The sequence below is a fragment of the Centroberyx gerrardi genome, chromosome 11 (assembly GCF_048128805.1).
Source record: "Centroberyx gerrardi isolate f3 chromosome 11, fCenGer3.hap1.cur.20231027, whole genome shotgun sequence".
Classification (NCBI taxonomy): Eukaryota; Metazoa; Chordata; class Actinopteri; order Beryciformes; family Berycidae; genus Centroberyx; species Centroberyx gerrardi.
The window spans coordinates 14,280,453-14,296,317 of NC_136007.1; the positions used below are offsets into that span (position 1 = coordinate 14,280,453).

The following is a 15,865-nucleotide window of genomic DNA, read 5'->3' on the forward strand; positions in this document are numbered from 1 at the left end:
GTCACTATGATCATGTAACAAATTAACAGCAAAAAAAACAAAACCTCTTGAAATCGGCAGTTGTGTTCAGAAGTGGTCTATTACAAACTAAAATGATATTATTATTTTTTTTAAAAATGACAAAGCACAAAAAACAAGATTTCAGCATTGTGTCCTCATCAGAAACCATATAATATATGTTGTGTCTTTCTAGTGAAAGAAGTGGTATGTTGACCTAAGTAGTGCACAATCATGAGTAGATTATATGTGTATAAATCAGTGATAAGCTAGTTGGTAAAAACAATATGTGGTAACTCCACATACATCAAACTTTACAGTCAGAATTTGACACAGTATTTTTTTGACAACTGATTGACATCCCTTTAACTTTATATGACTCAGACCCACAGTGCAAAAAAAATTGATGTATTTCCTGGACATAACTCAGGGAGGGATCATTCAAAAGTGTTTACACTGCCTCCTGGCACACAAAGTCACCACAAAAGTTTTCCAGCAAGTAAAAGTAATGAGATTTCAATATAAAAATGCAATAATATTAATTTGTTGTCCTTTTTTTTGGCATAGATTGTCAATTAGGTGTATACCGTAGTATGATGAGCTAAAAAGCCAAAAAAGTCATTTTTCATTTCAGTGTGACTTTAAAGGGGTGAGATAATTCAGTTTGTTTCTGTTGTAGTTTCACTGTCATTATCTTTTCATTTGTATAAGAAAAATATGTTTTTAAGGCTCAGTGCAAGATTAAATGACTTGTTATGGTGGGTATTTTTTTGCAGTGCATGCACCTCCATTTTCATGGCTGTTTTCGTGGAGAGAAGCAGTTCATGGCCTGGCAGGACTTGCAGTTCATACGTAGTCCTCCTGGTTCCCATGGATCCCCACTCTTCTACCTGAAGACATGTTGCCAGTGTGCCCACTCACCTTTGCTTGTCAAGGAGAACTCAATTACAGTGTGAAGCTTCCATGTGGTGTTTTTATTTGACAATAACTTTATACATGAAAACCAAGGGCAGGTACAGATCCAGTTTATCACATTATAACAATAATGAAAAGGTTATTATCCTATAAAAGCAGTAGTGATACAGATCTGGCAAATCGGATTATGATGATAATGCGAAAATTTGAGCCCAGACATTAAACACAGCTACTTTTCTGTGGTGGCTAATGAGTCAGAAAGCATTGTGAATATGAAATAATAAGGGCAGGTATTACTGTAGTGTCCCCCTAACAACAAAAAAAACACAATTTAATATTCTTGCAATATTTCTATAGGGATTATAGTGTGCCTGTGGTGCTCATGATCTTATTGTAGGCCTACTTGTATGGTGCTTTTATCTGCTATGGTATCATTATATTATTCCTTGAATATTTCTTAGGGACCTACAGATTTGCTATGATATTTATAGTATAATATTTATTACAATATCCTTATATTGTTGTATACAATTTACTATACTATTATTTTTATAGGGACAAACATTGCAACTCTGTCTGGACACAACAGAAAATTAAAAAAAAAGTTTACTAAAACACCATTCATTATAAACATTCAATGCAATGCCTGCTGTCATTTGTTTTCTCACTCACAAAATTCTCTGTCATACATTAACTGCTAGTGCTTCTCAAAATTAAGATTACATTTCCTGATACCCCCCATTGCTTCCTTTCATTGAAGAAGATAAACATATTGGAAGTGACTTTTCCATCGGCCTTTCACTCCTTCCACCATCTGCCATTAGCGGAAATTCTGAAAGCTTTAGCTCCGGTCGCCCTCTTCCTGCTTTGTGCCATAAAGCAATCCCACAGTTTTACTTCCAAATCCGACCCAGTGGCACATTGTAAAATGCAGTGTAGAGGAAGCTATCAATCTTCTCGGTGATAGTCTCGTGTTTAGTCACGTGTTTGCGGTAATTATATTAATGTTGCAAAATTTATGTGGAAATTATTTATTGATGTTAAAATGCTACATGTAGCACCTTTAAATAGGATATATAATGTGATTATTACATTGTCATGACAACAGGTGTTGATCCTAAACCTAACCTCAAAACCTCAAGTTGTAAATAGGGAATGAATTCATAAAAACAGTGTCAGTCATACAAACAGGAAAAAATGATCGTCACAAGTTCATCTTCAGAGTTCTTTCCTTCTTTCTGTCTTTCTTTCTTTCTTTCTTTCTTTCTTTCTTTCTTTCTTTCTTTCTTTCTTTCTGTTTTACAGGATCTCCTCCCTGAACTCAGGGAGTTCTGATTCAACCTCAACGATTGACTTACTCACTAGTCAGCTGAGGTGGTGAGTTCTTTAGCTCTTTACAACAACATGACTTACTAAAACCAAAGCTCTCCTTCTGTTCTGCGTACAGCTAATGCCTGAGATGCATCTGTGTCCTCGGTCTGAATGTCTGAATGCCATTAGTTACAGCCAGTGGTTGTTCCCTATTATTACGTTTGCTTTGAACACTATCTGTCTCATTAAGTAAAAATACAGCATTGTGTGAAGTACAGTAACATTAGGGTTCAACTCATCGGTACTTGAGGCTGCTGTGACAACTGTGTTCTTCATCATTGTGGCTGCAGTCCTGCCACTAAAAAAACGTGACATTAAACATCACAGAACGGCATCTGCGCAGCTTACCGGCATTGCGCGGTTCCAAGGAAGCAACACTCAATACTCTACCAGCTATTGCACAGGAAAGAAAAATGACAAAATGGAAATGGAATTGTGTGTATGGTTGACCACGGTTGTCCTGTGATTTCCAGCTCCAGCGCTGATGTGGTCTGGCCAGTGTGCAGGCAGACCGGAGCAACAGTAGGCTAGTTTTTCCCTCTTTAAGCCAACAGGATGTCTTTAATGAACCACAGTGGGTTTGAACTGTCGCATCTCACCATAGAGCAACATGCTCAACATGAAAAGGAATACACAGAGCGAAATAAGAAACATACTAAAAACTGAAAATGTATCAAATCCAGGAAACGTTGTCTCCGATACAAAGACCACAAATCAAATGTTGACCATAATGGAGGGGAATGTCTTTGGTTAATGTATTGTAGAGGTTTTATGTGATTGGTGCAGCCTTGTTCTTGTTGTGCCTAAGCTAGTGTTTTTTAGGTCCCTGCCACAAACATCTTCATGTCAGTTTGGATGCAACCTCAGACTCAGATTGCAGCCTATATTTTAGCAAAGACTGTAGTTGGTTGTTGATTTATTTCTGAGGGTTTTCGAGAAGCACTGCTACGTACCACAGGTTCCACTGTACTGGGATTGACCCCACTTGATTAGTCACAGCCCATACTGACACATGATTTGTTGTTATTAAGATATCTTCTGCTGAAAAGTAACACACGTGTGCTGTCCCAAACTGGCCACACGGCTGTGTTGCAATGACTCATCCTTTCTATAGTGAAGGACATTACACTAGCGGTAGAGTAGTCCACAGTACCAACAGGATTAGAGTAATAGGAAGTCCAATTGAGAAGGTATACAAGAAGCAAGGCGGGATGAGTCTAGGTAGACTCCCATTGGATCAGGTTTAGTGTCCCTCCGCTGCAGTCTGTGTCTAGATTATCCTCCTCAGCTGTAAACCTGATCATATCCTCCTCCTCATCCGGATCCAAGTACATTAGAACTCTGGAGAAAACATAATACACAGGGTTCAATTATTTTCTACCAGTCGAACTAGCATTTCAAATCCATCTCTTTAAAATAATCAATATAATACTGTTATGAACTAACATTACATAAACATGAAATAGATCTGCCTACGTCTCCCTTGGTAGAATAAGAGTTACATCTTAAACAGTAGCAACAAACCAAATGGGATTGAATAGATTAGAAATTCATCCCTCCACCATATCTTTTGACATAGTGAGAAAATTGCAGGCTAGATTAAAGTGAAAATCTTAGATCATAGACTGCCTTTGATTATCTGATCACAATTCTATAGTGTGCCTCCATCCTTATCCAGTGAGAATGGGAGCGACCAGACTCACCCAATGAGAACAGCAGGAATGATGGCGAGACACGAGGCTAGCAGGAAGCTGAACCCAGAGAACCAGGAGACGGAGGCAGCGTATGTGCTGTTGAACACCATCAGTGCCACGCCCATGCTCAACATCTCCACAAATGCAATACATGCAAACATTGCACCTAAAAAGGATGGGGGAGGAAATGTTGATTTAAAATGTAAACACTGCAATGATAGCACTTCTACAGCAGTTTGGGTGTTTTCTACTTAAAAGAAATAAAGTTTTTATGGTGAGATCAGAATCAGAATTGTTTTAATTCACCATTGAGTGCACAAGCACATCCCAGTTGTCTCTCTTTACAAAAGGAAATGCACAAAATATTTGTTAAGTAATCAAAATAGATACAAAATCAACAAGTAGACAGGAAAAAGAGTCAGCACCAATTCACCAAGGCAACCTGGTGTGCACTATCTCAGTGTTATTCCAAATTGATTTATTTGGATTATTATTCAAATCCTTATCAGTGATTGCAAAAAACAGTCACAGCTCTACACCTCTAATTTTCACGACAGCTTACAGACGAGAAAAAGGAAAGAAAGCTGAGAGAGATGCAATAGTCTAAAATAAGCAGGGTGGTGGTGTTATATATATTATTCTTTTTTTTATTCTTTTACATTTTCCTGTGAAGCACTTTCGGTTTTGAGGGGTGCTATATAAATAAAGATTTACTTTCTTCCCATTACTACCTATTCAATGACATGTTAATGGCTATGACACATGGGGTGAAACCTTACCCTGTTCGGAGCTCAGTACTGCCTTTGACATCATGGACCTGAGAACAGCAGTTGGCATGGCGGACAGGACCAAAGGCAGCCTCACTGTCCAGCACACCAGAGAGGGAACAGAGCGCCTTAAGCTAGATGACTGCATATTAGCTTCAGTGGATGGTGCTATATTTGTGTCCTTTTCCATTGTAAATCATGCATACACGAGCCAGCACATACACACTCACCCAGGAACATGAAGAGTGTGCTCTTTGCGAATGCAGCCATTAGTAGGCCTGCGCTGACAGACAGCAAGCCCAGCAGGACAATGTGTGTGTCTCTGAGACAGCGGGACAAGATGGAGACGCCTGCAAAGCTGCCCAGGTAGATGACTGTGGTCAACGCTGAACCATAGCCAATCAACACCTCACTCCAACACAGAGGTTTACTCAGCTCATACAGGAGGAAGATGGACATACCACCCAGCTTGGACACCTGAGAGAGAGAGAGAGAGAGAGAGAGAGAGAGAGAGAGAGAGAGAGATACACTATTCATTCAAATCCATATTTTATGGATTCTAAAATAGCAGCACTATTGAATGGATACATGAATAGGGGACAAGGTATCTTTGACTCACCTTATATAAAGCAAAGGCTGCCAGCATCAGCCCCAGAACAGTGTTTCTTCTCCGAGTCCCAGATGCAAACATCAGATAAACTCCCTGCAGCTGACCAATCAGCAGTCCTCTTTCGGGAAGACAGGAGCTGCCAACCTTCGGTGAAAAACTTGACGATGACAATGATGAAGACAAGCATGAGAAGGAAAAGGACGATGAAGATGATGGAGGATTCAGGGACTCTCGCAGGACACAGAGCACGTAGCCCAAGTTGAGAAGGTGCAGCAGGGCGGCGGTGAGGCCGGGCCAGGTAAACCCTGCAGCGTGGATGAAGAAACCAGTAGAAAGAGACGCCAGGCCAGACAGCAGCCCCAGGATCATGTCCAGGCCAGCCATGCGCACGGTCCGAGCCCTTGCATTTCTATCTCTGATAACGTCTGTCCCGTTATCTTTACTCCCCGTCTGTCTCACTCTCCTCTCCTCACACTGGTCATGCCTTCCAGCCTTTCCGTCTCGCCTCTCCTCATATCCACTGTCACTCTCCTCATGCTTATCTCTTCCCCCCATTCTACCCTGTGAAATTCCCTGTTCACACCGGTCAGCGACATAAGCAAAGCAACCCCCAGCCAGCGCTGCGGGGCCACCCAGGACCCCACTGATGAAAGCGGCTCCGAGCAGGTAGCTCAGGTTGAGAGCGAGGCCGCTGACGACAAAGTAGCACGAGGTGAAAAGCAAGTTTCCGAGCAGAGGGGGCACTATGGCGGCCTTTCTGCCCCGGACGTCACTGTAGGAGACCAGGAGAGGGGAGGAGAGCAGGCTGGGGAAGAGGAAACATAGCTCAGTGTACAGAAGGAAGAGAGATGCCTCCTTCTGGACCTCCTGGAAAGAGTGCAAGAGAAAGGGGAAGAGGGAATATGAGGGTGATGGAAGTGAGACAATCAGGAAAACAAGAGCTTAGAATTTAAATAAAAAAGATTTCTGGTTAGCCGGAAAAAAGGACAACAAAGCATTAACCGACTGATGTTACAATAACTCATTAAATGTCAGTGTTGGCCTATAAACTCTCACCAGACAATGACATAAATAGTGTTTCACCCTTTTCTGTCTCCTCCTTACCACATGTATGAAGGTCAGGTTGGTTGAGTTGTCTGCACAGTGGATGTTGTTCCGCTCAAAGGAGTATGGCGCACTGCTGAGCTGCAACCACAGTCTCCTGTACACGTACTGCTGCAGCAGAGGGTAGGTCATAAACAGAGAGAAAGCGTTTATTCCAACCACAGGCTCTATCAGGTCCACACAGCCCATGATGCACCTGGGTAGAAAGAGAGAGGGGAAGATGCACTCACTTCACTGACAAAACATCAGGTTGCCTTTCTGAATGCACAGCACTCTAAGTGAATCTGGCGGATGTAACTTCAATATACATAGCAAAGCAAAGTACAGTTCAATGGAGTATAACTAAAACAGTGGTATTTACCTTTAAATGGAAGCGCATCTCCGCTCACACATCACTAATTCTTGTCACCTCCATTAGCGCTGTGGAAAATAAGGCACGCACTCTGCACCGATCCCTCTGGAACCTCCGGGGAAAGCTGTTTCCCATGGTGAGGGTGGGAGTGTGCTGCTGTCTCACATCTAGAGCCGGAAAACACAAACACAGCCTGCAGGTTGTTTAATTCACATGCAACAACACACTAACTAACCACTACCACAGAGAGAGAGAGAGAGAGAGAGAGAGAGAGAGAGAGAGAGAGAGAGAGAGAGAGAGAGAGAGAGAGAGGGAGAGAGAGGTGTTTGGATCCAAACTGTGCTGCTGATTATTAGACCCAATTTGAGTGTTCATACAATAGTTCCAGCACATATTTTTGAGGTTTTTCACACAAGCTAAAGGAAGGTGATGTTTATACAGTATATGAGAATCCCCTAGGTATAATATCATCACACCTGCCTTCTCAGTATCACCTGATTGCTGCAAGCAAGCAAATAATAAGGTTAGATTAGTGTTCTATACTGGGAAAATTGAATATTCCTCACACATTGTAAATACACAATATACTCTAGGACCTCTAAAACTAGACTGTCACTTATAATTCACCTCCAATGTGTGAAATAATTCAGGCCTAGTCAATTCAAATTAGAGCATTATCTTTTTGACACAGAATACATTTTTGTGAGTTGAACAGGATGGCTGATGTATACTTCTTTGAATGAATAAATAAATATGTGCAAAGTGTTTTGTACCATACAATTTTCTTTGCATGTTTTATAGACTGTGGTCAGGGAGGAAGGAACCTCCATCATATCAGCAAACTCTATACTAACCCTATTATTAACATTCTGTTTATTCCTACTTGTATATTTGTGATCAGAATATGATATAAACCTATATATTCATATAAACCTCTGGCCCAGAATATGACCTTAAGATATATGCTAGTATCCAGAATACTTGTTGCATGTAAACACACAACACTGGCAGGACTTGTCCATAGGCAAACATGAACATGACAGAGTTTTCTTTAATATTTTTTAATACTGTATTCTCCCCAAAAAGTGCAAATAAAAGCATCAACATACTGTGTACATTACATGTTTAACTACCTCATTCCTCATCTTCCAGACCTCCTATGTTACAGTTACATTTTGACCATCACAACGCAGAGAGGCAAGAGGAAGAGAAAGAGAAAGGGAGAGCGAGAAACAGCAAAGACAGAAAAACATGCTTCTACTACTTTGTTGGTGCACTAAGACACGACTCATGTTGTAAATGTATTTACACTCAAACGTACAATCAGTGCCAGAACAAACAAATTCAGTAAACCTTGTCTCTGGAACAAATCCACAAAGGGTAACTGTATAGCTTAACCTCCACAAGTTCAAATTATACTGGTGAAAGGTGACGAGAAATCCATGAAAATATTTGCTACACCAGCATTTAAATATCAACATGGGCATTTCAATCCCTAATGAATTAGATAAATCACCCATGTTTCTAGTGGGGAGACTCAACCAAGTGCTACATATTATTAAATGGCTGCTACATACTGGTCAGACAAGAGGCCCCTCTATATTTAACAAAATTACATGAACGACTTATATAAAATGCAATCATTACATATTTTGACATTCAGCACATAATGAGACACAGATGTCCACAGGACACATTGAAGGGTCATTGCAATACCAGTTCCTGGTTTAGAAGTCAAAGTTCATTCACTGGTGAAAGATTAATTTAAGACGAAATTTGTAACTTTATGCCTCCATTTGTAAACAATGGTTTCTTTTGCATCTTTATATACTGTATTTTTTGCACCTGAAGCGACCGTTTGGATGGCCTTGAAGAATCATTCAATGACCGGGATGAACTGTAATTCTAAACATTTAAAATCACAGTGACTTTCTGACTGGTATATTCTGACAGTTGATAATATGCAAAGACATTCTTAAAATCATCGTCGTGGTATAAAATCAGACAGAACTGAGATACATTTCTCAAATCCTTTACTGAACTTGACATTCTTTTGTTTAAGAGCATTAAACCCTGTGTGGGTATCATAAAAAATCTTGAAGATCCATGAAAAGAATCAGTTTTACTTTTTCACTACCATCAAAAGTGCTGGTATAGCAATTAAATATCCACTTAAAAGTCCTTTACTGAACAACTGGCAACCTATAAACTTCATCCTTTACCTCCATACAAGATGTTGGTAAAAGGTCACATTGACTCAACCTGCAACTTAACAGAACAAGTGACCCGGGGCGCTGCTGGGAAATCCAAGGCCCCTTGACAAGCTGTGACACCTCACCCTTATGCATCTAATTTACTAGTGTCACCTCCGCTCTCTGAAGGGCCCCTTAGAGGTTGAGGCCCCCTGAAAGTACACTATTTCCTGTTTTTGCCCCCATTAGCGGTGTTGCTGCAAGTACAAGTCAACACAGTCTTTTTTTACCCTCATCCCTTCCATCTGAGCTTGCTTATTTACAGAAGATCATTTCATTCATGAGACATTTTGAATATTACAAGAGAATATACTGTATATATATAGGCAAAGAGGAATTCATGAATATCTTTAGCCTAGCTTTGTAAAGAGAGCCGGTGAATGTGTAAGGGAGTAAACAACTGAGATTACACTGTATAGTAACTTTTCGACGTTGACTTAGTCAGAGCAGCTCCAGATAAATGATTAGGACCCTGAGGGTAAGTTAGTCAGTAGAGTACAGTACAGGCAGCTATGAAATATGCTATAAAATAATTCATTTTCATATACCAAATGTTGGTTTCTCTGTCGTATTTTATATGAATGGAAGTTTATATTGGGAAATCTCGAGCGTGTCTAGTGTCCTGCAGAGAAGCTACAGTAGAGAAGCTATACAAAAGAAAGTTAAAAGTATGACTAATCAATCTAAATTTAGAAAATAATTCCCTGAACGATATATTCTTGCACACTGAGAATTCAGCGTAGCATTAATTTGCAAAAGTTGAGAACAGAATACTCAAAAGCTAAAAAAATGTGTCATTCAGTTAAACAAACAGAAGCATATGAAGAATGCTTCTGTGTATTTTACGCTATTTGTTTATCAAGAGGTTAATATAGGTTCGGAAAGGGCTACACTAATCTAGTACGTCACAAAGAGGTAATTGGAGGGTTACCTGTATTTTTTTTTTTTTTTTTACCTATATAGCTTATAGAGACCCACATCCTCCACCAGACAGTCCCCTGAACACCACCTACTTGTCAGGACAACAAGTGAAAAAGTCTACAGTATATCTCCTTTCTCCTGGACTAAGTGACTTATTCCACTCTTGTCCCATAGGTGATATTTTACAAAGTTATAAATATCATTCATTCCCCTCACACCTCAAGCTTAATTAATAAAGAGACAAATCACAGCAATAATAAGTTACACATTAAGACCGGAAGACTTTCACAGTACATGCTTGCTTAAGTAGCAAAAAATGTCTGATAAATTAGATATAAATGTCACATTATAAAGAAAACCACAACAACATTTATAACAGCAATTCCTGTGATAGGTTTTCCCCTTAGCTTTGAACTCCCTGGTAGCTGTATATTGTTGTTGTTGTTGTTGTTGTTGTTGTTGAGCTACAGACACAACAGACTGCACATTTCCACTGAGGTAAATACAAAATGGCAGACATAGTTTTTGCAAGTTGACCTGAGGGATTCCAAAAGTGAAGACTGTTCATGTGGCGAGATGCTGTAGGAAGACCTGGCGAGGTTTTAAAAGACTTTGAACATCGGAAGTGTTCTTTTTGTTGCTGGTAAAATGGCTGGGCTCCTGGTGGGCTTTGTTGAGTCGTCCCACACAAGTAAAACTATCAGCGTTAAAACTAATCAAGAAAGTTGAAATACACCTTAAGGAGGCTGACAAACATAAATTTCTCTGACTTACAAACCAATTGTGTACGTAAATAGACAGTCTTATATGCTATAAAACGTTGGTCGTTGTCGGCTGGTGAGAGGGCAGGACTGAGTATAAGGCGCTTAGTTAGGGACTTTTCCAGACGGAAAAATAAATTTCAGTTAAAAGCTGATTCCAGTTCAAGACTTGGAATTGCGATTCATCTTTTGAGCAGACTGAACTGAATATGAGAACTAATCCTAATGAGAAAGAATGCAGCTTGTTTTATCGAGGACATGGCCGTGTTTTCAAAACCCCAGAGTGAGCTAGTGTGTTCTATACACAAAAACACTGGTTTGCCACATCCTGCGTTTATCTGTTTGTTTCTATCTGTGTGGGAGTCAGCATACCCATGCAGGGAGGTTTAACTACATCTCAACACTGTCTGTGGTTAAATATATACAGTCTACATTTCAACACTGTCTATTGCTACAGGTTGGTGGGGGGGGTGAGCCACAACAGCATCCATTTTTCCATCAAGTATCATGGCGTCATTTCACACCATAATGGAGATCACAGTGGTTTCACACTGTGCTGTCTGTCCAGTTTGTCTCGAGATGACTGGAGAACACACACCATCCCTCCTTTATATCTCCAACTTGTACTACAATGCCATTCACATTCAAAAAAGGAAGAGGAGAGAGGAGAAAGAGGAGATTGAAAGAGGAGGAAGAGATTTGAGAGAATGAGTCAGGTAAAGAAATCAAGAGAGAGAGAGAGACAGAGACAGCTAGGAGAGATGAGCTCATCTCTGTAGGGGGTTGAGACAAGCGGCAGGGTTACAGTGATTGGCCGAAGCTCTGTGTGTGGGCGTGGCCGGGCCGGGGGAGTAATTCTGATTGCTCGCGGCCCGGTGAGTGGGCGTGGCCGGTCCTGGGGAGAGATTTTGATTGGCGGTGGCTCTGTGGGACGGGGAGCAGTAGTGGGCGGGGGAAGCCTGCTGGGTACAGCCGTAGCAGTGGGTGGGGGAGTCGCACCCCGCTACAGGTGAGGAGGAGAAGAAGGGGGACGAGGGGACGGGGGAGGTGGAGAAGGAGCGGTGGAGCGGGGAGGAGGAGGGGGACATGAGCGGGCTGGTCTGGAGACGCCACAGCAGCTCCTCGTTGTTCCGACTCAGCCGTTTCTTCTCGGTGCTTTCCTTCTCCACTGACTCCTGGAGGTTGGCGTTCTCCTCCGACAGTTGCCTGCAGAGAGAACAGCACAGGCAGCAAGCTAACGTCAGCATAAAGCAGAGGATGCTGTATGTTTTTGTGTATAATCAACAATTGCACAGCGCTGTTTTCTGGTGAAAACCTGTCAGCATTTCAGGAACTAAGAAAAACAGCCTTGTTTGAGCGTGACGGTCATGCTTTTTTGAGTTTATCCAGAGGGCTTTTAAAGGGTTTCATAAAGCCAAGTGTTGTAGAATTTTCTCATCCTATAGAGGAGCATGTAATCCTTCAATTGAAGATGAAAAATGAACATCATATAAACTGGAGTTACAAGCTTATTGGCCGACAGCGACAATAGGCAGCCCTTTGAAATGAAAAACAGTGTGAACATAAATGTTGTTGTTGTTTTGGTGATGATGATGATGATGATGATTATTATGATGATGATGATGATGTGATGATTAGCATGTTTAAGTCTCTCAGCATTGTTAAAAGATAAAACTGATCATATTTTCACAATGTTCCTGATGACAGTGATGATGATGATGATGATGATGATGATGATGATGATGATGATGATGATGACACTGTGCATTACCTGGACAGGACTAGGTTCATGTCAATACGGGCCTTCATATCTTCGTTCTGCTGCTGTAGAACCTGGATCTTCTCCTCCAGGAACACGTTCTTTTGGGCCTGCTCAAGAATAGAATAGAACAACAACGCAACCTTTAATTCACCAAATATAGACAATGCATCTCCAGAGAGAGACACACATAGTGCATGAATGCATTTGTGTGTGAGAGGGAGAGAGAGAGAGAGAGTGTGTGTGTGTGTGTGTGTGTGTGTGTGTGATGGTTTATTGAGCCTACCACTTTCTCCAGGTCAGAGATCTTCTTCTCTTGTTGGTGTATTTGCTGGTTCTTCATTTCCACAACCTCCTTCAAGCTCTTCAGATCCTGCTCAATGTGTTGGTATGGAGCCAAGGCATCCTATTGAGGACACACACACACACACACACACACAAACAGCAAAACAGAGAGAGAGAGAGAGAGAGAGAGAGAGAGAGAGAGAGAGAGAGAGAGAGAGAGAGAGAAAGACACCCATGATAAAAATGTATTTCATGGTACTGTAAGGTGCTCTGGATAAAAATGTCTATGAAACGTTGTATATTAACACTATATTTGGATGTCTGCATTTGTATCATTGACGCATATCTAATATTTGCTTGAAACATGCATGTATGTCTGAGTATATAGTATCAGTTATCTTACCACTATCTGTTCATCCGTACTTCTCCTCAAAGCCTCCTCAAAACGCTTGGCTTTGTCCCTCAGACTCTGGTTCTGAAATGTCAGGGTGTCCACTTGATCCTGAACAGGCAGCATCCACACACACACACACACACACACACACACACACACACACACACACAAAGACAGACATCACCTCAGTACAGGTCAGCATGTATCAACCAAACTCTAAAAGACAAACGCTTAGTCATTTTTCATGGAGCCGTACCTGGAGAGAAAGCTTCAGTTTCTCAAAATCTTCCTCCAATATCATCTTCTGCTGCTCATGAGCTTTCCTCAAGTCTACAGAGAGATTCAGACATACAGGTGGGAAGAGAGTTAATGCCGTTTATAGCAGCGCTGGTGTCATGATGTGGTGTGTAGGTTTCCAGACTGGGTCTACACTCCAACACATACCTCTCATGGTGCGGGCATGCTCCTCATGCAGTGTTGCCATGGTGATGTTATGCATGTCTCTGAGCTCCTGAATAGCTGCCTGGTGGTTGACAGTCATCTCCTCCATCTAACACACACACACACACACACACACACACACACACCATGTGAAATCTCATTTTGCCTATACCAAACAAGCTTGTCGGCCTTGTTTCTTTTTGTGATTAGGCCTTGTTTCACCTGTTCCTGTTGCTGAGTCCTGAGCTCTTCCACCACCGACCGATGCTCCGCCCTCAGGTGCTCCGTCTCTGCCGAGTGACACTTCCTAAGCCCCTCCTCCACCGCAGCTAGCTCCGCCTCCTGCTGCAGCTGCAGCTCCTGTAGCTCCCGTTCAAACGCCACCTCCAGCGCCGTCTTTTCCCGCTGCAGCCTCTCCCATCGCATTGAGTTGGACGCTGGGCATGAAGCACAGAGTGTCATATCAGAGAGTCTTCTTAGAGTATAGAGTAGTCAAAGGTAAATTTTACTGTACACTGAATCAGGGTTGGGGTTAATTCACTTTCAGTTCAGCCAGATCAAATTTTAAAGTTAAACTCCTATTCGATATTTAATAATACCGCATTCATTCTCCGTTTTTGTTGTTGTTGTTTTTTTTCATTCAAGATTTAATATATTAGTCTCTTAAAAGAACAGAAAACAAAACAGAACATAAAAATGCTGTTTCAGTCTTTGGGATTTTAAAGAACATCTGCTCCCTGATTTAGTTGAATTGAACTGACTCCAATTCAGCATCCAGTGTTTTTATCATTTGTCACCATGTTGATTCTCACTCACCCAGTTCTTCTCTGATCCTTTGTATTTCCACAGACAATTCCCTCTCCTTCTCTTCAGTGTTTTTATTCTGAAATTTGATACAGCACACATGACAGTAAATCACTTCAGCAGATGCATTTTAATACAATGTAGATTCCCTTCAAAGTACCGTTTACTCTCTGCAGCTAACTCTGACATGACATTACCGGTTAAAAGAAAACAGAGCACATATGCTTTACTTCTATTATTGTATGACTTCATACTCATAAATATAATCATGGGGGAAAAAAAATGCCATGTTGGTTCAACCAAATTTAACTCGCCATAGCAAAACACAGATGTCAACTCATTGGTATGACTAAAACAAGTTCAAATTCAAATATCTTATTTGTTAAACTTACGGGGGAAAACTACACAGTTCAAGATCTGTCAATTCATTTTAGGTAAATTGGCTTGTTAAACAACTTCAGATTAATCAGCAGTGAAATTAGGCAAAATTTCCATCAATTAATTAAACACTTCCTTGCTTTCTAAAGTATGGATTCTGTTTATGACTCAATGTGTATCATGAGGACTTTGCTGATAAATTAGCTAGCCATTAAAACTTGTTCAGAATTATTCTCCTGAGAGGCAAAACGATTAAGCACACACAAGCAGGAATGCTTGTTTCCACTATAGGTAGTGAGGACTGCTGTGTAGGACCGGTGACAGTAGAGGGAGCTCAACTCTACTAAAACAGGCCCACTCCAAAACCCTTCCACTCCTCCACATCCACACCATGTCCCAGTGATTGCAGCACCCAGACAGTGACCATGAATCAGTCTGACAGTCCCTTAGCTGTCTGGCAGTGAGACATGAGTGGCATTACACCTACAGTATAGCACCTCTCTTACTCAGCCCCAGCTAAATTATTCCATTAGACACAGAGAGCGACACACTGAACTCTCAGGAACCCTTCCCACAGACGCAATCACTCTTCTACTAGGAGTGCTGCTCATTGACCGTGCTGTGAACCTCACCTTGTGGCCTCTAATGTATACTATATGTGTGTGTGTACGTGCGTGTGTGTGTGCATAATGTGTGTTACATCAGAGGCCACAGCACAACCCAGTTATTCCTGAATCAATGTAGAAGGTGGGTGGTCACATCCAACCACATACATAGAGCCAGCAGCCGTCTGTGCCTGCAGGCTAGAACAGTTCTTGGTGTTATAAAGAACTGGAAATAAACCTTTATGATTAATCAGAGGCTACAGTGTGGGGGACTGGTGCTATAACTGTGTGGGCGCTCTAACTATCCACCAGCACTGGGACTATCCTGACCACCCACAAAAATTTATAGAACAGCAATAAAAGTCTATGTACAGGAAGAGCATGGTTCATTAGTCAGCCTTCATTTGTTAAGTTTTGCAAAGTTTTGCATCAAGAGGAAATTTACTACTTCAATA

At 41.3% G+C, this 15,865-nt stretch overlaps 2 protein-coding genes across 2 annotated transcripts in view; both read right to left on the reverse strand.

Annotated features, from left to right (window-relative positions):
* Positions 1 to 2,003: 2,003 nt before the first annotated feature.
* Positions 2,004 to 6,647, reverse strand: slc46a3 (solute carrier family 46 member 3). Its single transcript, XM_078286786.1, has 8 exons — positions 6,459 to 6,647; positions 5,915 to 6,221; positions 5,557 to 5,767; positions 5,364 to 5,490; positions 4,975 to 5,221; positions 4,757 to 4,840; positions 3,987 to 4,143; positions 2,004 to 3,624 (listed from the first exon to the last, which is right to left on the reverse strand). Exons 1-8 carry the CDS (start codon positions 6,645 to 6,647, stop codon positions 3,501 to 3,503), a joined length of 1,446 nt encoding a protein of 481 aa, XP_078142912.1. The 3' UTR covers positions 2,004 to 3,500.
* Positions 6,648 to 11,511: 4,864 nt separating this feature from the next.
* mtus2a (microtubule associated tumor suppressor candidate 2a) overlaps positions 11,512 to 15,865 on the reverse strand; it is a 38,534-nt gene continuing 34,180 nt past the window's right edge. The window contains exons 8-15 of the mRNA XM_078286728.1: positions 14,440 to 14,506; positions 13,846 to 14,060; positions 13,627 to 13,732; positions 13,439 to 13,512; positions 13,192 to 13,290; positions 12,790 to 12,909; positions 12,516 to 12,616; positions 11,512 to 11,950 (exon numbers count right to left, since the gene is read on the reverse strand). Of these exons, the coding sequence (XP_078142854.1) occupies positions 11,512 to 11,950; positions 12,516 to 12,616; positions 12,790 to 12,909; positions 13,192 to 13,290; positions 13,439 to 13,512; positions 13,627 to 13,732; positions 13,846 to 14,060; positions 14,440 to 14,506 (1,221 nt within the window). The remainder of the gene's footprint in view (positions 11,951 to 12,515; positions 12,617 to 12,789; positions 12,910 to 13,191; positions 13,291 to 13,438; positions 13,513 to 13,626; positions 13,733 to 13,845; positions 14,061 to 14,439; positions 14,507 to 15,865) is intronic.